Below are 23,726 nucleotides of genomic sequence, written 5' to 3'. Positions count from 1 at the left end.
TTGCATGAAGTATAATTTAGTAATTGCCAACACCCAGTTTAAAAATCATAATAGAAGAATATACACATGGAAAAAGCCAGGTGATACTGCAAGGTATCAGATAAATTATATCATGGTTAAGCAACGATTTAGAAATCAACGACTGCAAAGCTTACCCTGGAGCAGACATTGATAGCAACCATAATTTAGTGATAATGTAATGTAGATTGGGGTTTAAAAACCTGAAGAAAAGGTGTCAGATGAATCGGTGGAATTTAGAGAAGCTTAAGGAAGAGGAGGTAAAGAAGATTTTTGGGGAAGACATCGCAAGAGGTCTGAGTAAATAAGATAAGGTAGAAAATGTAAAAGAAGAATGGGAGAATGTTAAAAAGGAAATCCTTAGAACAGCAGAAGCAAAATTAGGCGGAACAAAGAGAACTGGTAGAAAACCTTGGATTTCAGACGATATATTGCAGCTGATGGATGAATGTAGAAAATATAAAAATGCTAGTGATGAAGGAAGTAAAAGGAACTATTGACAATTAAGAAATACAGGGTTATCATAAAAGAATGGTGCGGTTTTGAACATGGTTTAAATTAAAACAGAATTACTTACAGTTAATGTTTTTTATTTTTCAAATAAAAAACATTTATTTGAAATAAATGTTTCAAAAATTTTTTTACATAATTAATAAATTTCAATATGTGCGCCCTTAGTCGCTCGACAAATGTCCAAACGATACTCAACTTCTCTCCAAACATTAGTTAATATTTCTTCGTTAATGGTTGTCATTGCCTCATTAATCCTGTTTTTTAATTGGTTTAGGTCACAAATTTTTTGTGTATAAACAATGCTTTTGATATACCCCCGCAAGAAAAAATCGCAAGGTGTTAGGTATGGACTCTTGGAGGCCAAAGTATGGGTCCTTGCCGGCCTATCCATCGATCTCCAAATTTTTCGTTCAAAGCATCCGTGACCAATGCATTGAAGTGCGGGGGAGCACCATCTTGTTGGAAATAAAATTGATGAATGTTTTCGAGTTCATCCAGCTGAGGAAAGCAATAATTGGTTAACATGTCAAGATACACAACTCCATTAATTGTTTTTTTAGCAAAGAAGAAAGGTCCTATTACATGATCTTTCATCACACCACACCAAACATTAACTTTAGGCAAATCGTGTTGTTTCTCAATAATTGCGTGTGGGTTTTCAGAGCCCCGTATTCGTGAATTGTATCTGTTAACACATCCATTCACATGGAATGTAGCTTCGTCTGTAAAAATTATATCATATAAAAATGATTCGTTTTCACTTATTCTGTCCAACATTTCAACAGCAAAATTGTAACGTTTTACACCAGCATCGGGTTTCAATTCCTGCAGTATCTGGATTTTATAAGTGTGTAATTTCAGTTTTTTTATGTAAAACTTGTGAACTGTTGATTTTGGAATACCTAATTCGACGCTTCGACGGGGGATGGACTTCCCAGGACTTCTAATTGCCGATTGTCTAATTAGTTCAACCATTTCTTCTGGTACACTTGGTCTGCCGGTTGATTTCTGTTTCTTAACTGATCCAGTTTCTTCGAATTGTTTGAACCAACGTGTTATGTTATTTTTGTGTGGTGGATCTCTTCCAAATTCACTCGAAACACATGTTGAACTAAAATTACGGATTTTAATTCGGCCATCAATAAGACACACTTTGCTTTGTCTTTATCCGAGAACATAGTAACTCACTAAACTCACTGCAACAACAATACAAGAACTGATGTTGTGGTTACAACTGCTGATAAATAAACTTTTGGGTTGGAGGCTTTCAGGGATACCAATATAACATCTAGAAATTTCCCTACAATCTTCATATGAATTACTGAAACCGCACCATTCTTTTATGATAACCCTGTACTATAAACAGGAAGTGCAAACTAGCGAAAGAAGAGTGGATTAAAGAAAAGTGTTCAGAATAGGAAATAGAAATGTACATTGGCAAAATAGACTGAGCATACAGGAAAGTAAGGAAAATTTTGGGGTACATAAATTAAAATCTAATAATTTGAACAAAGATTGTACACCGATTTATAATACGAAAGGCAGAGTCGATAGGTGGCTGGAATATATTGAAGAGTTATACGGAGGAAATGAATTAGAAAATGATGTTATAGAGAAAGTCGAAGAGGATGAAAGGGGAGAAACAATACTGAGATAATATATTATGTATATAATATTAGAATAATTTAAGAGAGCATTAAAAGATTTGAATGGCAGAAAGGCTCCTCGAATAGACGGAATACCTGTAGAATTACTGTGCAGTGCAGGTGAGGAAGTGATTGATAGGTTATACAAACTGGTGTGTAATATTTATGGAAAAGGGGAAGTTCTGTCAGACTTCAAAAAGAGTGTTATATTCATGATACCAAAGAAAGCAAGAGCAGATAAATGTGAAGCATACAGAACAATTAGCTTAACTAGCCATCCATAAAAAATCTTAACTAGAATTCTGTACAGAAGAATTGAGAGGAGAGTGGAAGAAGTGTTATGAGAAGACCAATTTAGTTTCAGGAAAAGAATAGAGACAAGGGAAGCAATTTTAGGGCTCAGATTGTTAGTAGAAGGAAGATTAAAGAAAAGCAAACCAACATACTTTGCATTTATAGACCTAAAAAAGGCATTCGATAATGTAGACTGAAATAAAATGTTCAGCATTTTAAAAGAATTTGGGTTCAAATACAGAGATAGAAGAACGATTACTAACATTTACAGAAACCAAACAGCAACACTAATAATTGAAGAACATAAGAAAGAAGCCGTAATAAGAAAGGGAGTCCGACAAGGATGTTCCCTATCCTCATTACTTTTTAATCTTTACGTAGAACTAGCAGTTAAAGATGTTAAAGAATAATTTAGATCTGGAGTAACTACAAGGTGAAAAGACAAAATTGATACAATTTGCTGATGATATAGTAATTCTAGCTGAGAGTAAAGAGGATTTAAAAGGAACAATGAACGGCATGGATGAAGTCCTACGCAAGAACAACCGCATGAAAATAAACAAGAACAAAATGAAAGTAATGAAATGTAGTAGAAATAATGTATGTGGACCATTGAGTGTAAAAATAGGAAAAGAAAAGATTATGGAAGTAGAAGAATTTTGTTATTTGGTAAGTAGAATTACTAAAGATGGACGAAGCAGAAACGATATAAAATGTCGAATAGCACAGGCGAAACGAGCCTTCAGTCAGAAATATAATTTGTTTACATCAAAAATTGATTTAAAAATCAGAAAAATATTTTTGAAAGTATATGTTTGGAGCATAGCTTTATGTGGAAGTGAAACTTGGACAATCGGAGTACCTGAGAAGAAAAGATTAGAAGCTTTTCAAATGCGGTGCTATAGGAGAATGTTAAAAATCAGACGGGTGACTAAAGTGACAAATGAAGAGGTGTGGCAAATCGGTGAAGAAAGAATCATTTGGATAAAATATAGTTAAAAAAAAAAGACAGACTTATAGGTCACATATTAAGGCATCCTGGATTTGTCGCTTTATTATTGGAGGGACAGGTAGAAGGAAAATATTGTGCAGGCAGGCAACGTTTGGAATATGTAAAACAAATTGTTAGGGATGTAGGATGTAGGGAGTATACCGAAATGAAATGACTAGCACTAGATTTTGAACCTTCGAGAGCTGCATCAAACCAGTCAAATGAGTGAAGACAAAAAAACTACATAAATATAAATATAGATAGATGATATGTAGAGATGATGTAGAAAAATAATACAATGGATAGTTTTTCAACATTTTTTTTATTAAAAGACAAATTACAGGAGAATTTATTTCGCATTTGTTTTTGAATTATTGATTTAAAATACATCTAGTTACTTATGTTAACTATTTTTTTCCACATTTTATTAATCGCTCAATATTTTTGTACTTTTATTTTCTCATATTTTTATTAATGTCTCAAAAGATTTTTCTCTTAGATATTCTAAATTTTTGATCATTTGAAATTATTTCATGGAGCAGAAGGATTAATAATAAACCATATTGCGATTATTATTATAGTAGTTACTGAAGATTCATCATGATGAAGCACTTTTAGATTGTTTAAAATATGCAGGATTGCTGTAGAAAGGAGAGATTTATAATCATTGACGATACTTCTAATATTTGAAAAGTTATTTGCTATGAATGAAATAATTAAACTCATTTTAATATATCCTTTGTTTTTTTTTTAAATTAAATAATTTATTAGAATGCATCCTATCGATAAAAAATTATAAAAATTATTTGTTTGTTTCTATAGAAATGTAAATATTCTCTTAAACGAAGATAAAAAAGAGCAACAAGAAAAATTAATCCACAAAGTCATTAATGCATTTTACCATTTGTTGTACCTAATTGCCTTGATGTGAGTCATAAACAATGGATTCTAGAATGAAGTTTAGAGTATCCCATTCTAATGAAAGTTTCAACCGTGTAATTCCTATTGATGAGAACAAAAAATCTTGCATATTGTCCTTCTGTAAATTATTGGTGCTCCACATATTAGTGACTGATGAATAACACTGATTAATCAAATTTTTTCAGTTACAGAATGTATCTTTTTTATGCCTAATATTTAATTTCGGTCGGTTTTGTGCACAATACTCATACTACAACCCTAATTGTATTTAAACTACACTGTCACATTTATTGAAAATTACATTTCCACTGGTAATAATTCCAACAAGGTAACAGTATTTATAAATTTACATGTTAAAATTCAACTTCTATCTCATTGAATAACCAAAAACCACATTGAAAAACAATTTTCAAACCCAACAACAGTGATATTTCTTTTTTTTACATAATGTTATCTAAAATACATTAATTTTAATACTACATTATCATTTCATTCAATTTAGATTTCTACATATTGATAGTACTGAAGTATCTGATAGAAAGTTACATGTTCACATTGGTATTATCATGCCACTCTGGCCTTCACTAACGTTTGATCATTAAAGTAATATTTATCATAGAAGACATCAAATCAGATCGATAAGGTTAATAATTGTTAATACGTATTCGCGTAGGCAAGAAAGTGATATTAATTTTGTGTCGTGAAAAATCAGTGAAATGTGAAATTTTGTTTCATTATTCAAATCTATTCTACTTGTTGGGTAAATTACAACAAAAAATGAAACATAGCTTGTTTGCCAAAGTATTGGATTTTATTAACAAGAAAAAATGAAAAATAATTAGTACTGTAAATATAATGATTGGATAATATTTGCTATTATCTAGCAAATCCTCTTACAAATCCTCCTTCTAGCAAATGCTCTTACAGTAATAAAGCTTATTAGAAATATTAGCAAAAAGAAATGAAACTATTATAAAATTCACAATGTACATCAAAAAACAAAAAAAAAACATTAAATCTAAAACACCCTTTGTAAGCAACATTACAAACTTTACATCCCCTTTGGTTTTATTTTAATCAGAAAAATAGCCGTAAAAATCAGAAAGTAGGTAATTGTGGTAATATCTCAATAAATTAAGGGAGAAAATATTTTTCTGTCAAACTTCAAGATAATAGTAACACCATAGTCAACTAAACACAGGTCTCTTCTTAAGGAAACATAACCGTAAATTAAGGTAGAGAATATTTCCTTTTGTCAATACAGAACTGAATTGTCAGATGCGATGCAGGATATGATTCTAAGCTGAAAATTGTATTACTACAATAATTTAATACAACAATGTCTTTAATCTAATCAAACTGACACATATTTAACACTCTAAACACCGACGTATCACTATTTTTGGAATTTTAAGTTTTATCCGTAACAAATTAATGCAAATACAGTGCTGTTTAGTTATTTATTTGGTATTATTGGAAGAAGCCATTCTTCTTTCATGAAACATAATCTTAACTACGGACAGAAATGCAACAACTCCATATAAAATGGGCACGTGAAAAACAATGATTCCATAAAGCATCTTCAATACAAAAACTAAAAAGAAACAATTAACGTTATTTCTTAGGCTAAGGCCTCCGAAATCACAACACTAAACGAGAATGAGTAGCAGGCAGAACATCCGCACACAGTAGAAGTCTGACCTGCACTGAAGAAAGGTGGCGTGATGAGAAGAAGGGAAAGCAAACTAGGCCGTAGACAGAAGAGTGTGTATGTTGACGACAACAGGTAGTGTGCAAGTGTTAGTGCGGGAAAGAAAACAGCATAAACGGGAAGTTTGAGAACGATTAGAGAAGCGTGGGGAATTCGGGAACGATAAGCATAACAATGATTTTTTTATAAACAAGCAGACCATTAAAAGAATTACGTATGACTAATAAGATAGTTTCTGAATACGAACAAGTTGAGGAATGACATCATCATAGATAAAGATAGACTTTTAGAAACTTTGACAACAACATTAAAATTGGAGAGAACAAAACAGTTATGACTAATTTGGCTAAATAGGAATTGTTTTTATGAATGATTACGACTACAGCAGACAAAATAGAAAATTACAGTGAACTTGACACTACGAGAAGACCTTGAATTTATTGGAGTAAAGCTACTTTATGCATTGGCGTAAACACTACTGTTGGTTAATTTGGTTTTAAATACGTCTTAATCTAATTGTGAACTGTCAAACACTTAATAAAAAGGTATATAAATGCATATTAGTATCATAGTCTGATTTTATATCGGTAAAATGTCTGATGTTATGTCTGAGTTACTTATGCGCTTTCTCAATAACTTAGAAAACTAGCCTAAATATGTTGAGGACATGGAATTTGGCAAATCTTTCTTTATTTTGCATTATTTCCTGAAATTTTTTTCCATTTCCCACTCACCCATTTACTTGTCATTCTTTTTTTATTTTCATTATTCATTTACTTAGATTTTCAAAAACGATAATGATATTTTCTTACAAATGTAATCTTTGGCACATATATTTCATATTTATCAAACAGTTACAGTATTTCTTTGTTATCCATGGATTCCTGTCAGCTGTCTTTGGTTTATATATACAGAGAGTATATATCACAAAGTTCTCCCAGGGCTTTCATAACCTATTCTATTTGTGAAAATAATGGAAAAAGTTCATTAACATTTTTACTAAAATGTTTTGTTTGCGAATTACAGCTAATGAAAGATTTTGCTCAGATTTCAGCAACCCTGGTAAAATGAGATCATACTGAAATTTTTAGGACATTAATTAAGGGGCAGAATTAGTGATTTCTTACGGTTTTTGAGGCCTGTAAAACCAAATAAAATAGGTCCCAGATCTATATCTCCAGTAGTCTTTGAGAAATCTAGGGTAAAAACCAGTTAATTGGGATAAAAAACTGTGCTTTTTTATGTTTGATATGCCATAACTTTGTTGAAGGGGAATAATGAACGCATAAAACTTTTTAACAAAACTTGTATAGAATTTAATTTTGAATAAATTGGTGTTAAATAATTTTAATAAAACAAGAAAAGTTATAAAAAATTGAATTTTATTTAAGAACAGTACATTTAGATCAAAGTGTATTTTATGTACCAGTTTATAATAAATATTTAAAAATGAGCACATTTCTTGGCATGCTTCTGTACTGCTTTTCCTCAGTTGCATCCGTAATGTAGACAATTAATTCCTCGAGAGAATGTACTTTTGTTTTGTATACAATATTTTTCATCCATCCCCAAATGCAAAATTCTAGAGGTGTTAGATCAGGCGATCTTGGTGGGCAGGAATGTGGACTTATACAACCAATCTATTTCTCAGGAAAATGATAATTTAAGTGATTGGAAACAGCACAACAAAAGTGAGGAGGTGCGTCATCATTCTGGAAGTATATATTGCATCTCAGCACTGGAGGAACATCTTTAAGCAGCTGCAGAAATTCTTCTTGAAGAAAGTGCAAGTAGATCCCAGAATTTAAGCAGCTAGGTAATTTGAACAGTCCAAACAGCTAATTGTGAAGAAGGTCGCACCATACATTGACACTAAATCGGTGTTGAAAATTTCCTTGCACCGTTTAATGAGGATTTACTTCTGCCCGTGTTTGCTCATTGCATAAGTTATTGATGTCATCTCAAGTGAAATTGGCCTTATCAGTAAACAAAACATACTTGTAGAATTGTTGATTTATATTCCACCAGTTGCAGAACTCCAAGCAAAGCGGACCATCTCCTAGGTGTAGATGTTGAACTGGCTCTTGATGATAAGGATAAAACTTGTTTTGTTTAAGTGTGCTCCAAACCATCAAATGTGAAACTCCGATCCGCTTAGGAAGACATCATGTACTGACGCCTGGACTGCATCGATAATAATTTCACCAATATCAGTGTCGTGTTGGCCAGATCATTTGTAGCTGGTACGTATACTAGGCAGTAACCCTGTTGCCCCACGATTGCAAAAAGTCGTGCTGATTGTTTTGAGATCTGGAATCCTGCGATTTCGGAAAACCTATTGCAGCAGCTGTAGCATTACTATTACACCCATCCAAAACGAATACCATATTAACATATTGCTCTGTTGTAAATAAGTATGGCATTACTTCAATGGCAAATCAATCACATTCAAATTAAAATTCATAGAAAACCTTACTAACAATACCTTAGTTCACAGTTCCCGATATATTTAATGTACCTTACAGAATGATTTAGTGTTTAAATCATGTTTAATGATTTAATCATTAATTTATTTAATGATTTAATCATGTTCAATGATTTAAAAACCCTAATATGTTATTGCGCATTGTTAAAATCGGCTGTTGTTATTTTATTGTCCATTTTGAAATAATAATTTTTCAAATAATTTATTTTATTTCTATCATTAATAAAAAAATTATTGTCTAAGTAATTTTTATTTATTTATTTTTATTTTGCAATTGTGTAATTTCCTGTTGTTTTTTTTTGTTTTTTAACAGAATTTTTTAAAATTAAATTATATTTTTCAAATTTTTCTGGCAAACATACTAAGTACTGTTTCTAAATAAAATTCTAATTTTTCTAACTTTTCTTTGTTTTATTCAACTTATATTACATAGTTTTGTTCAGAATTAGATTCTCTACAAGTTTTGTTTAAAATTTTTATGTGTTCATTATCATTTAACAAAGTTATTGTATGTCAAACATAAAAACAGAGTTTTTTACCCAATTTATTGGTTTTCACCCCAGATTTCTCAAAAACAACTGGAGATATTGTTTTGGGACCTATTTTATTCAATTTTTCAGGTCAAAAACCATAAGTAATCACTAATTCTGCTCCGTAATTAACATCTTAGAAATTCCAGAACAACCTCATTTCACTGGGTTAACTGAAGCCCGAGCAAAATCTTTCACTAGCCATAACTTGCTAACAAAGCACTTTTGTTTATGTTGTAATTACCATACATAAATATAACAGATACTTTTATTTACATTTGCATTTTTATATAATTTGTAATCTACAAAAAATACATGATAATGTTTTTAAAAAACTTACTGCAATGCATTTTCAGTCATCTTTGTGACTATCCTCAGTGAATGGTACCAGTGTTTTATTTGACATCAGTTACATTATGATCTTTGAACCCAGTTTGTGTGACACAGCATACTCATTGACACTCATCTACACAAAATATATAAAAACAATAACAAAAATAAATAACGTCATATTAATTTACAAAAACAAAGATTCAGAAAAACAGCTCACAAATTCAAAAATCTGGATATAGTGTCTGTGTAAAATAAAGAATTATTATACACAGAACTGAATTACCAAACACAAATGCCCTAAAATATTTACAAAGATTCAATTTTCAGTAAAAATATGTTAACACTTATCAAACTTTCACAGTAAGAGTAGATAACTGCTAATCACCTTATGAACACAAATCAAAATTCACTACATTAACAACAACCTTAATATTTTACACATATACAAAACAGGAATACACACAAATGTAAAACGGAAAAGTTTTACTTGTTATGTACTAATGCAGCTTTGCATGCATATTTGATATGTCACTTGAGTCCTTCGATGCTCATTTCAGTCTCCACAGTTCTAGATGCTTCTTGATGTTTAGCTTGCGGGTTATTTTTTTAGCCTACATCTTTCTCTTTAAAAAAAAGGAAATAAACAAAGATTCATCAAAATCGGCGCAGTAGTTTTTCATGATCAAGAAACAAACAAACAAACTTTCAGTTTAATATATTAGTATGATATGATATAAACTTACAATAACAATAAACTAAATAAACAGGTAAAATTCAAATCACATCTTTTTACCACATTCTTAATGTGTGACTGCCTAATTAAATTAAAAAAGCTACCAAAAAATTAAATAAAGATGCCAGTGTGATAACAGTAGCACCAATCACTGATGATAGACACAAAGATTTTACTTTTACATTTAGCACTATAGCTTTAGAAGGTAAAGTATTGTAATCGGTCCAATTTGGCCTTGTGCGGTTTTTACTGGATCTTTACATTTTGACACCTAAGGAACCCAAAAAATCCAAAAACCACATGGAAATTTTCCGGATGTTTGTATGTACATATGTATATTCAGTGTTGTCCTCTAAATCACCTTATATCTCCAGAACTACTCAATCGATTTTGACCAAACTTGATCAGATTATTTCTGTATACGGGGCATTGATGCCATTAAATTTTCAACTCTAAAAGGTCAAAGGGTGAGGCTGTAGAGTAAAGTCACCCTTAGTACCGTGAGATTTCACCTAATTAAGATCTTATTTTTCTTAGACACATTTATTAACAATTAAAAAATAATAATAATATTTCCAAAAAAAGATTTTTGCAAAATTGCACCCCCACCGCAAAACATTCTCTAAAAACTAGTGGCTAAGTGGGTATACTACGTCATTAGTGCCCCTTCTCATCACAAGGAGTGCACTGATGTACAGTCGCTGTAGTCATCTGCTGTGTTGTAACATCAAGGTGGGTGGTAGAATTAAATAAATGAATAATATTTAAAGTGTAAAAAGTATTTAAATTGGCCGCTAGTACCGCCACATCCATACGAATGAAATATTATACACTCATTGTTTAGTTAGAATCATTGAATTAAATAAACAAAAAATATTATATTTAAATAAAATGATAAATATTTTAAATTAAGTTGTGTGTAAGCTGTGCATCAGAAAAAATCTATGTGATGGGAAAGTCCTACAACTGTGTTGTCAGTATTTAAATTTTTTTTTAAAATACTTATTACAGAATTTCTTTTGTTTATAATTACAGAAGTTTTATAATCACCAACAGTCATGGATGAAAATATAATTTTTTTTATGTATGATTACAGGCTATCAAAGAGTTCAATATGTTACATGATGGTGATAGTGTTATGGTTTGTCTTAGTGGAGGCAAAGATTCGTTATCTCTTTTACATACATTGCGCCAGTATCAGTTTTATGCAAGATCAAAAGGAATTGAGTTTAGAATTGGAGCTGCGACTGTTGATCCAGGTAGTTCTGCATATGATCCTCGCCCTTTAATTCCTTACTTAAAGGAACTCGGTGTACACTACCTATATGAAGAGCAACGTAAGTAGTTATTTTTTTACTTTTCTTAATCGTCTTAAATTTTTTTTCTTTGTTTGTCGTATATTTTGTGTTTAAGAAACTGTAAAACATTATTGATTCAAGGCAAATTTTTTGTTTTTTAAATAAGAACCATTTCAACTTTACCACCGACATGAATTTGGAAACAGATAATGCTTATGTAGTAGCATATTTATTTATATCAGTAATTATCTGTCAGCAGCAATAGTACAGCGTTAGTCACGGTAGTTGCCATGCGTAACCTAATAGACACAATTGCTAAAATAAATAGTACAACAAAGTGTGAGGTTTTAGCAATGATTCATTTCTTATTGGTGAAACACAAATGTGCTGTGGAATTCTACAAAGAGATTTGTGACATTTACATTGACTATTTAACAGTCGCATTTGTTGGAAATGTGAATGAAAAAAATGATAAAAACAGATGATTTACAGTTTGTTCACAGTTATCAAATGAATTTCAAAAGGTTTATGTTCAATGAATTTTTAAAAATGTTTAAAAGTATGTTACATAAAGTAGACAGATGGACAAAAGGAAAAACATATTGCTGCAGCTAAAACATTTTTATAACGCTACCAAAATGATAGAGATGAACTGCTTAACTATATTGTGACTAGAGGTAATACTTAGATGTTGTACCGAATGTTGAAACAAAGCATTGGTAGATCTTCTTCACTGAAGTCCAAGAAGTTTAAGCAAGAGTGTTTAGACAGGAATCTTCTCATAGTCGCTATTTTTTGGCACAAAAAAATGGATGTCACTTATTAAACTACTTGACTGTGAAATTACTATAAATGCTGATGTATATTGTGAAACTCATAAAAAATGTTGATATGTTATTCAAAACAAAACATGTATATAACAATACTTGATCGCACCCTGTCACAAAAACAGATCAAAAATTAAAATGACCACTGAGAAATCTTTGAACATCCATCATACAGTGCTGATCTTGCACCTATTGATTATTAAGTTTTTCTCCATTTCAAACAATGACTTGCATCACAAGAGTTTCAAATCGATGAGAACTGAAAGTACTTAGTAGTTTAAATCACTGGCATTAGCAAAATTTTTCAAAACTGGAATAATAAAGATAGTAGAACGTAATGAAAAGTGTGTTGCAGTGAATCGTGACTTTGAAAAATAGTAAAAAAAGTAAGTCTATTTTAATGTACAAAGATTTTTCACTTTTGATTTTATATCAAAATAACCTTTTCATAAAAAATATGCCTTGTACATGAGTTTAGTATCACAGTGGTGACAGAACAGGGCTGTTTTTCAACATATTTTTCATTTAAACATTTTCTTTTATTTGCCTAAAACATCCTACTGTTCCTGATTAATGTTTTACTTAAATTTTACTAAAGCAACATGTACCCGGTTCAATCTCAAAATGTCCTACAAATTTGTTTTGAATATTCTAAATATTTATAAGTTTCACATTTTCTCAGAAAATGTTTATATACGCTACTTATTTTTTATATCTGTATGTGATCACTGAAGAGCTGTAACATTATTAGAAAACCAGTGTAAATGGATATATACATATATCAGTAATAATTTTCATCGCATACTAACTCAAAAGGCCTGTGTGATATGGCTAATAACAGTGTGCCCACTTACTTTGAGTAATCAGTGTAATTCAGAAATTTTTTGATAAGCCACATTCCTGAGCTTTTTTCAATAATCAAATAGATCTACTACTCCATTGATCTTCACAGTGGAGTGTTGTTAGCATCCTGAAATCTATGAACAAAGATGTTCATGCCAGGCAGTGTAACAACGGTAATATTGACTTCAATATTCAGGGTATGTAATTTGTTAGAATTTTGTTTCAGGGATTCTCAGCCTATAAATAAAAAAAATAAAATTACAGTATATTTAGCAGCTTCTCATAATTGCTTTTGAAAAAAAAATTAGTATCAATATACTGACCTGCACTGCAGAATTAATAGCATCTCAGCCTTTCATTCAATGGTCTCACGTTCAAATCTTGGTCAGGTTTGGCATTTTTCATACGCTAAAGAATTTCTATACCATATTCTCACATACAAACTTCAAGTTTATGTGGTGAAATAATCATCTGCCAAAAAAACAAACAAAAAATAAAAATATATTGATAATTGCTGCAGAAATTTTTTTTTTTATTTAAAAATATTATTTTATTCACACAGTATAACAATAAAATTCTGGTCTGAGCCATTATAAATTTTGCACCGCTAATCAAGAATATTTACTTTTGATCAGTAAAATCAGTGTAGTGCTGCCTTCATTCAGCATAGTGCTACCTGTTGTTTCTTTGTTTTTTTACTTCACTCATAAAGTAAATCAATCGCTTGAAAAAGCATTTCCTTCGAATTCAGATTACTCATCACAGTGTTCTAGATGAATGAGTGATTATTCTTGAATCTTGTCCGTGTCATCACAATTTGTATTTTAGGAAATAAAATATAAAGTTAGCCAAACTTAAATCTGATGTGTAGGGTGGGTGAGATAATTTTTGTGTAGGGTGGTTGATTTTTTTCTAGCAAAACTACAAGTAAACAGTAATCGAGAAATGCTCTGTAAATCTTTATACATATTAAACCGTGATAGTTTTCCACTAATTCAGGCCCTAAAGCAACAAATTCAAGTGATAATCGTATGATTGTTTGATTTGCAGTTCGATTTTCTCAGCACAAATTCACAACAAATGATAAAAATGTAGTCAGTATTGTTCTCCCTCGCATTATTTTTTAACAGCTTTCTATATTTTCACTTTTTACTACTGCAGCTGAGCTACACTTTATGTTTTGTTATTACAAAATTATATACAAAAAAAAAAGTAAATACTTTTGCTTTTATATGCTGTTAATAATAGTTTTAGTCTTATACTGTAAAATTGTCAAAACTAAACTTTTTTCAGATGGCTAAAAATAGTTACTGGAAAATTTATTAAAGGAAATTCATTATAATTAATTTTTTCCTGAGACTTTCTTATAAGTACATTGCATTGATGAACTAAAATTTGAAGTAAAGCTGTGAGCAAACAAAATGACCCTATGAGAATATAAGATAAATAAGAGAACTCTTAAGAATAAGAACATTAACAATAGTGTGACACATGATAATTACACAAGCACATAAATATCTCTCTAAGAGGTGCATTAACACTTATGCATATTTATTTTTAAACTGTATTTAGTTTTCTGTAGTAGTAATCAGAACAGGGATTTATATTTTTAGAAAAAGTGAAAGATATATACAACAATAAAAGCTAATAATTGTTTTCCGTACATGAATTTATTTTCAAAATAATTTTTTCAATATTTTAATTTGATTTTTAATTAATTATCTTTTGTCAGTAGTTTTTTTAAACATTATATCATGATAAAAATTTATTTTTAATTACAGAATTAGAAGAAAAAAATCTTCATCTAAGTTATAAATAATCATTAACGTACTGAATAAAATAAATATTTTAAAAAAGTATTTTTTCTATGGCAGTATTGAAACATTTCAATTATGCGGCTGGAACCTGCATCATAATGAGAGTCATTATGAAACAGATTTTCATTATGACACAGGTGTTCAGCTGATCAAAAGCATATTCTTTTCAACCACTGACTAATCAGAAGGATGTATCGTTTAATGTATCATTTGTTTTTTTTTTACTTTGATTTTTATCCGATTTAGTAGTTGGCAAGCAAAGGTTAATTTGAAAGTACACCAATAGGTAACAAAATCTCTATTTATATATAAATAAATGAAATACCAACCGTGCCATGTTTAAAAAAAAAGCTAATGTTTCTGTTACACTGTTTAATTATGTCGGATTCTGAGGAAGAAGTGTCTGTAACGCCAATTGTTATTAAAGAAAAGGCAGAACTTATGACTATAAACTATTGACACAGTAATGTATTGTTTAGTGTATTTTTTGAAAAATTAAATATATATATATATATATTCCGTAAGCAATGTGTTCTATCTTGATTTTCTTTTTCTAATGCTCACACTACGTAAGCTTGAAACTTGTTAATGAGATATGGAAATGGAATTTTTTAGCATATGAAAAATGTCATACCTGAGGATACCCTCAGATACCCGGAACCTCTGGATGAAAGGCTGAGATGCTGTCTCTTTGCATGAAGATTGGCTACTTAAATGAATATTCCCATTATTTTCTCAGACATAGAAAAAATATGGTATGAAACTATCTATAATAGTCATTAATGCACTATTGGGAGGCTTACAACATTGACTAAGGTTTGAGTCGTAACTTACTTCGCACTCGTGCATTAAAGTGGCTGTCATTATAGGCTCATTGCATAATATACTATTATTGACTTTAAGAAAAGCATCCAATAATTATTGTAAAATATGATTTCAAATCAGACATCACATTTCAATCGTTATTATAATAATGTATTATATAGAGTATTTCCAGTATGAGTATAAACTGCTACATTTCCTAGTCTATATGATATTAAAATAAAGCTTGATGTTGGCTTATTACTTATGATTTTAAATATCATCGTTTCTCATATACCTTATTAATAAATTATCTTGTTTCTTGAATAACATCTTTCTCATATACCATATTCCTTTTTTTATGCATTATAATTCATTTAAGTAAATTTGAACTATTTTGTTCAGACTGCAGTTTAAGAATTCTTTGTAACAAGTATCATCTCTGTTATTATTTTCTTTGCGTACAAATAATTTAATTATTGGTCATAAAAAAATCAAAATTTAATTATATATGTGATTTCTTTTAAAGAAATATTGGATCAGGCTACGAAAGCTGAATGCAAATCTATCTGTAGTTTCTGTAGCAGAATGAAAAGAGGAAGGTTGTATGCCGCTGCACGTCAGCATAATTACAATGTATTAGCGTTAGGTCAACACCTTGATGATTTGGCTGAGAGTTTTTTGATGTCTACATTTCATAATGGTCGTTTACGATCTATGAAGGCTCATTATGTTATCAGGTAAGTTTTTAAAAATTTGTATCAGTATTTATGTTGTAGAGGTAGTTTTCTTTTTTCATTTATATATGTTTACAATCTGTTTCACGGTAAATTCAAAAAATTACTCTTTCTTTGAGATTGGCTCAACCCAAGATGTTTTATAGAACAATATTTATTGTCATTTGTTTTTATGTAACTCCTTATTGTACATAATGTAGTTGTTATTTTATACATTTTTTTTATAATTTCACCATCATCATTATATGGTACTCTCCTGAGTTAGGTGCCTTATACCATGGTCTTTGACATTCTCTTTTGTTTCAAGGTAAATCTTTTGGGTATTAGGAACCTCCTGTTACCTGTTACTGATCTTTTTCTAGCACCATTTTAAGCGATCATTCTCTTATCATGATGCATTCCGACTTTCCTATTCCAAATCATTTTGATTAAGCTTCTATTCTTAATCAAGCTCCTCATTACTTCTTCATTTTTCATTCTTTCTATTTAATCTTCACCAACTTCCTCTTCCTATATATATATTTAAAATATCTCTCACCTTTCTTGTTTCCTACATCTTAGCATCGTATTTCACATTCATATATGAATATATTTCAAACATAACACTTTCTAGCAATCACTGTTCTAATTATTTTATTTCATTTTCACTCTTGGAAACTTTAACATGATACCTAATTATCCATATTGTTTTAATCATTAAATGTTACTCTTTTGTAATCATTATCAGCTTATTGTTTCTTAGCCTCACTACTTCTGCTTTTTTACTCATTTTCATTCTGTATTTTATCATTTATTATTTAATAATTCATAGCGAACCTAAAAGATATTATAGCTTGTCCAAGCCGAATTGGCACAGATCTGATCTAGGCAATGGTTAGCTAGCTAGCAGGGGGCTATAATAAGCTACTTGAGAAAAAAGTATACTTACAGTAAAATAAATTTTATGATATATATACGGAATAAATTTTTTAAATATTTTTTATACTAATGTTTATTCCAGTCAATAAACAAATTCACATCATAAATTTTTTAATTATTTTATTCTGATATTTATATAAAAAAACATTTAAATTCATAACCAAATAAAACAATACACAAATATTTAGCTTACTTATTTTTACCACTCTTATATTAAATTGCTCTTGGACTATATATATGTGAGATTCATGGTACAGAACCTTTCAGTCGAATTTTGAAGCACTTCAGTTTTTCCATTCGCTTTGAAATTTTGCACACAGGTTTTTTCCTGACAAAAACACATTTCAGCAACATTATCAAGTCACAAAGATGCCCCTAAGTTGCTAAGTGAAAAAATGCCCCTTGAACTTATGCAACCTCATTTACATGCATATTTTCTTAGTGAAAGAAATTTTAAATGAAATATATATTAGGGTATGCAGTTACTACTAGAAATTTAGTACTTTTTAACCGGATCTGGATTTTCAGATGAAAATCGCAAATATCTCAAAAACAATCGGTTGTAGCGCTCTGAAAAATTGTTTCAACCATCTCAAGCACACCTCATTAGCTCCCAGTGGTACCTGTCAGTTAATAATAAATGCCCCCAGGGCGCCATTCAGAAATTGGTGAGGAGGTGCGATGGGATGCCACTGTAATATCTCTGCAACCGTTCATCCGATTCTCACAATTCAAACAGCATATGTATCAGCAAGTTGAACGCTAACCGTTTAATGCATCAGGTTTACTCTTCTTGGTTATCCGGAAATTAAATCATTTAGTCGTACATTTTGATTGCACTCACCCACCGTAAAATGAACCTATCTGATCTTTCAATAAATATGCTCAAACCTGTACGCTAATGCAGTTGTAAAGTATAAACTTATGAAGACTAAAAAGTAGAAAATAAAAAATTTATAAAAGAAATTTATTAAAACCGCTCATATTAAATACATTACAAAGTAGAAAATAAAAAATATGAAAAAAAATCTTAAAAAACCACTCCTAAATTAAACGCACTAAAAGTTAAAAAGTAATTTTAGGATGGTATCTCAGAATGGATTTGACAACAAGCTTTGAAGGTGATATGTAAGATATGTGAAAGTTATAGGTTCAAATTAAAAATTTGACTTTTTCATATGCATGATGAATAGCCTAAAGAGTGGGGTACAAGAATGAGCACCCCATTCCTTTGCACGGAGAATTGAATTTTTTTCCGAAGCTATTTCACCAGTAATTCATTAAACTGTTCTTTAGAAGACTTCTGTGGCAGATGCAACCCGTTGTACAACTTTTTTGGGGGTCACTAACAAACATTCCAACTGCAGCTTCTGCATGTAATTAAAAATGTTGTGTATAATTTCTTCCCTTAGCGGTGAATGCCTTTTCCACGTAAATTAAACGTAATGTGCAAAATAATAAAATCAATTCACTACCGTAAGAATAGAGCCAACAAAAATTTAATAATTTAACATGAATAAATTATTTTTAAAATTTCACTTAAGATTTTAACTACTTTCATGAATTAACTCAAAGAACACTATAATCAAACTTTAATCGTATACTCTTTGGATTCACACAATTAACTGAGCAAGTTCATTGTAAATCAGAACAGAATCATTAACAAAAACAAGATAGTCTCTGAATGAATCTGGAACAGGTTGTATACATAGGGATTTAATGTTTCATTTGAATGTGTAGCATGACACGTCGTTTGGTTATTATTTAGAAAAATAAAATAAATTTTTCTTACTTATGACTCATTGCCTAGGCTAGCGTACAGTTGTTCGCCACTCCCAGAACAAAAGGTGAAGAGTGTAGCATAAACAACAATCAATCTTGTGTGTGTTTGGCTTGGATATTTATACAATTAAAAAACTATAAATAAATACATTTAGGCCTAAACACTGATCAGTAACAGCCGATTAGTCTGCATAATATTGCAAAACATGTCTATTTCAGTATCTAATAAAGAAATAAATTATTAATTTAATAATAAATAAACTCAAGATTAAACAAGTAACTAATAAATATAAGATGTGAATCGGTCCATTGATTGGAATAAACAATAGTCATATAGTATACATACTATCTTTAATCGAGTAGAATTATAAAACCGTGCTCATTAGGCAGCAAGATATACAGCTATGCTGTTCATCAGATCTGTTACAATTTGGCTTGGACAAGCTATACCAACCACTCAAACAAATGTAAAGATTTTAAATGTAACTAATAACTCAAGTACTGAAAACACATGTACGAGCTCTATCTTAAAAATCTTCTTTATTCAAGAATGTATATAGCATCATTATCTTTAATTCTACTGGGATGTTTATTTTAAAATTTAATATTTAGAATAGTTTACAAATAGCATTATATATACTGGGAATACTGTAAAGATTCTCGTTTAATGTTGAGCACTTATGATTTGTAACCAGTAACATCATTTTAGGAAAAATGAATCCATAGTTCTCAAAGGTATATCTTAATCTATACCAAAGAGATAACATTTGAATGTTTATTTATTTAGATGTTATCAACCTTCCAGTCACACCATCATTTGAAAGAGGCTGATGTGTAAGCCCTTATTATAGATGTAACTCAGTGGTTTGCATAAAGCGATTGACAAACACTGTTCCTGTTCTTTATCAAACTCATGTTTAATCGACCATTGCAATTTCAATAATTGCATTTATTTCATCATTATTTACTTGCTTTTATTTTATCTATGAACAGTTTTTATTTATTCTTTAGTTCTGATTTTATTGTTTTTATGATGTTTACCGCTATCATTACTTGAACTCAAGAAATATAAGTACAACTTTCTGCTTATAGATTAAAGACAACCATCATCCCATCCTTGCATACAGAGCTGGCATGCAAATGAACTTAATGCCTGTGTCTGCATTTCAGTCTAAGAAACTATGAAAATGCTGTATGACTGTGTTAATCCTTTGAAGGATCAATCTTAATGGTTTATAATTCATTTAGAAAGTTCTACTTTAAACATGGATTCAGTTGTTACTTCATGCTTACTTAACATCTTTCTAATTTCTAAGTTACTTCACCCGATTTAATAATTGAGTTAAATTTTTTTATAAAGTTAAATCAATTTATATTTTGGATTACAATTTTAAAATAAGCTCCAATTTTTTATACTTTTATATATTCCTTTTCCCAGATCTTGATGGTTTTATTGAGATTTACGAACCAATTTTTGTAAGCGACAATGTTTTTTTCTATGCCATTAAATTATTTATGTTTGTAAATTTATTAATTTTGAGTTTAAAAAACTGAAATATTTTGTTTTTTATTTGCAGAGAAAAAGATCTGCGTGTCATTCGTCCTTTTGTTTACGTTCGTGAAAAAGCATTAAGACAATTTGCTGAAAGCCGAGATTTACCTATCATTCCTGAAAATTGTCCTGCATGTTTTGAAGCACCTAAGGTAATATTCACTTTATTTTGTTATTTACATAAGTTTATAAAAAGATTTGTGCTATATTTCTGTTTGGTAAAAAATAGTGAAAATTCTAGGAATTCATTAAAAACTTCTAATGAACATGGTAATTTTACCATTATATAATTTAATTTACAGTAATGAAATAAGCTGACATCTATGGACAGCATAACGTCTCTGACTTCCATCTAAAAGGTTCTAGATCTAAATCCTAATGTGGAATTTTTCACTCTTAGGTAAAAATGTCTCATCCAAAAAAAAGTAACCACACTTTCTTTTAATTTTGTAATCAGGCATCACCTTGTATTTACTTCAATAAAAAAAAATAAAACAGTTGCCAGACTACATCATTTAATTAAAGATAATTGATTGATTTTTCCTGGATTGTAGAAACATTATTTTTAATTCTTAAATTTTTGTACGGTACATAATTATGTAAATTTATAAGCTTCTCCACTCAGTATTTTTTATTCTTTTAAATGTTTTTCTTTTCCGTTAATAAGTTAAAAGATTTCTTTTTTAGTATTTCTAAAGTGAAGTAGTTCAATATCAGCTTACTCAAATGGAAGAAGTAGGAAAGTTGCTTGATAAAAATGAACATAGAGAAACGCAAAACATGATAGTAATAAAAACCATCAAATTGGAAAAAATGATTTGTAAATTCAGCGATAAGCACTAAATATCATTAAAGATATTTAGTGTATGAAAAATTTGAGAACAGAAAGTTGGATTGGGTAGATAGTAGTGGAGTACATATAGCAGGAGGATTTTATCAAAGTGTTTAATGGATTAAGGAAGCATCATTGAAGAAAATGAAATTATGATTATTATTAAATGTCTCGTGATTATTATTTACCTGTTCTAATATATGATTAAAAATCATGAGTTTTGAATAAGCATAGTGATAAGAATGCAGAGGATTTGTCTATAAGAATTAGGATGTAAAGCATTATAGGAGAGTACTGAATTAGTTACTCTTAAGATAATTTAGGCTGCAGAGAATACTAAGTAAAAGAATAGAAAACAAAGTCGATAACTTAGAATTTCCAGCACCACATGTTGTTCTAAAAAAGGATAATTTGTATTTGTTATATGTATGTAAATGAACTAATGATTACACATAAAAGATGTTATGATTTTGATGTTCCTAATCTGTACTAATTATTTTATGACTTTAGGAGGTAGGTAATTATTCTATTGAGGCCTAATGAGTCAGCTTGTCGTGACTTGTACTATATGTTTAGCTGACTTTATTAAACATGCTTTATAACAGTACGTAAGAGTACTTTGTGATTTTGTTGTGTCTGTAAATGTTTATCTTAAAACTTTATGAAAGTTTTCTTTGCATATCATGAAGAACTGGAAATCAACAACCTCAGAACTACATCAAATTTTAGGCCACATTCAATACATAACAAGTGAGAAGCATGACAAATAGTATACTTTGTTGATCGTTTATTTTGTCATTAAATTCACATCGGTTTAAATATTCATAATACTATATTTAATTTCTAGATAATGAATTAAATTTTATGTTTGCCTGTAGCTCTGCTTTAGATAATAAAATTATGTGATTCTGGGTTTATTTATTTCAGATTATATTAGTATTAAAATCAGAATGGTGTCAATTTATATAGTAAATAATTATGTAACTGCTGTGCCTTGATGAAGACCAATAACATTCTTAAATTCTGTAAACAGTGTGTATAATAAATACTTGCAATTACCATGAACATATCGTTGAAAAAAGTAACTGTGGTGACGAATCACCGTAGAGTTAATCATCTTATCATCTGATTTATTTCTTAATGTTTTTATTAATTATTATATTAACAGATTACTAAATGTTTATTAGCTTAATTTAATTGATATTTTAAAATACACATTAACTGACTGTTCAAACGGCAACACTATTTATGTTTCATTACAAATACCAGTACCATTTTAATTTTAATAACACTATATTGTATGTTTTTATATGTTACTTTTAATGATTTAGTGCATAGTTTTTTTTTTAATCATAAAATGTAAAATGAGCATGTATTGTTGACACATACATGCCTGCACAAAATGTAATATTTTGTCAAATATCTTACTTCATTATTAAACTGGATACAAGTGAAGAATGTTTTGTTACCAGTAGTATAGTGGAATATATCATTAAAGGGCGCTGCGCAGTAAAGTATGTACTGTAGCAAGTTGCTTCATTGAATTCAGGGTAGAATAATGTAAATAATTATAAAACATTGTCCGCTCTTCAAATTCATATTACCAATCATAATTTTCAAAACTATCAATAATATTTTTTTCAATTCTTACCCGCTAACAATGAATTTTTAATATTGTTTCTTTTCTAAAAACAAAAAATAGAACTATTTTAAAAAAGTGCCAGAGACACAAGTATTTTACGCTACACTCATTCGAATGTTTTTGTTTTTGTCTGTATACAGTAAATATAATATTATTACATACCATTTTCTATAGTAAAAACTTGTCAAAACATTCCTGTTCAGCACCTCCAGTCATCATCCTATGCAATAGCTGTGCCGAGTGAACTTTGATATACTACATCGGTAAACATTTATTTTATATTTATTATTGTACATATTACTTAAACTTATCTGTATTATTAATGCCTTATTTTACACATTACTTAGACAAAAACTTTTATTTCATATTACCCTCTATCTCAACTAACAGGCTAAATGATAATAAATTTATAAATTTCCACCGCCTAAAAATGAATAAATGTTTATGAAACTTTGTTTTTAAGATAATAGCATAATAGTTCATTCTTAACAGGAATTAATGT

At 29.8% G+C, this 23,726-nt stretch overlaps 1 protein-coding gene across 5 annotated transcripts in view; it reads left to right on the top strand.

Annotated features, from left to right (window-relative positions):
* The window catches only part of LOC142332109 (uncharacterized), a 251,992-nt gene that overhangs the window by 188,159 nt on the left and 40,107 nt on the right, over positions 1–23,726 (top strand). For all 5 annotated transcript variants that reach the window (XR_012758157.1, XR_012758156.1, XR_012758155.1 and 2 more), the window contains exons 15-17: positions 11,272–11,512; positions 16,291–16,501; positions 20,776–20,902. Coding sequence is in view for 1 of the 5 variants with exons in the window: in XM_075378336.1 (XP_075234451.1) it covers positions 11,272–11,512; positions 16,291–16,501; positions 20,776–20,902 (579 nt within the window). In the remaining 4 variants the exon portion in view is untranslated. The remainder of the gene's footprint in view (positions 1–11,271; positions 11,513–16,290; positions 16,502–20,775; positions 20,903–23,726) is intronic.

This window comes from Lycorma delicatula, chromosome 11 (genome assembly GCF_047948215.1).
Source record: "Lycorma delicatula isolate Av1 chromosome 11, ASM4794821v1, whole genome shotgun sequence".
Classification (NCBI taxonomy): domain Eukaryota; kingdom Metazoa; phylum Arthropoda; class Insecta; order Hemiptera; family Fulgoridae; genus Lycorma; species Lycorma delicatula.
Note: the sequence above shows the minus strand (reverse complement) of the source record. Positions and strands in the feature narration are given on the sequence as shown.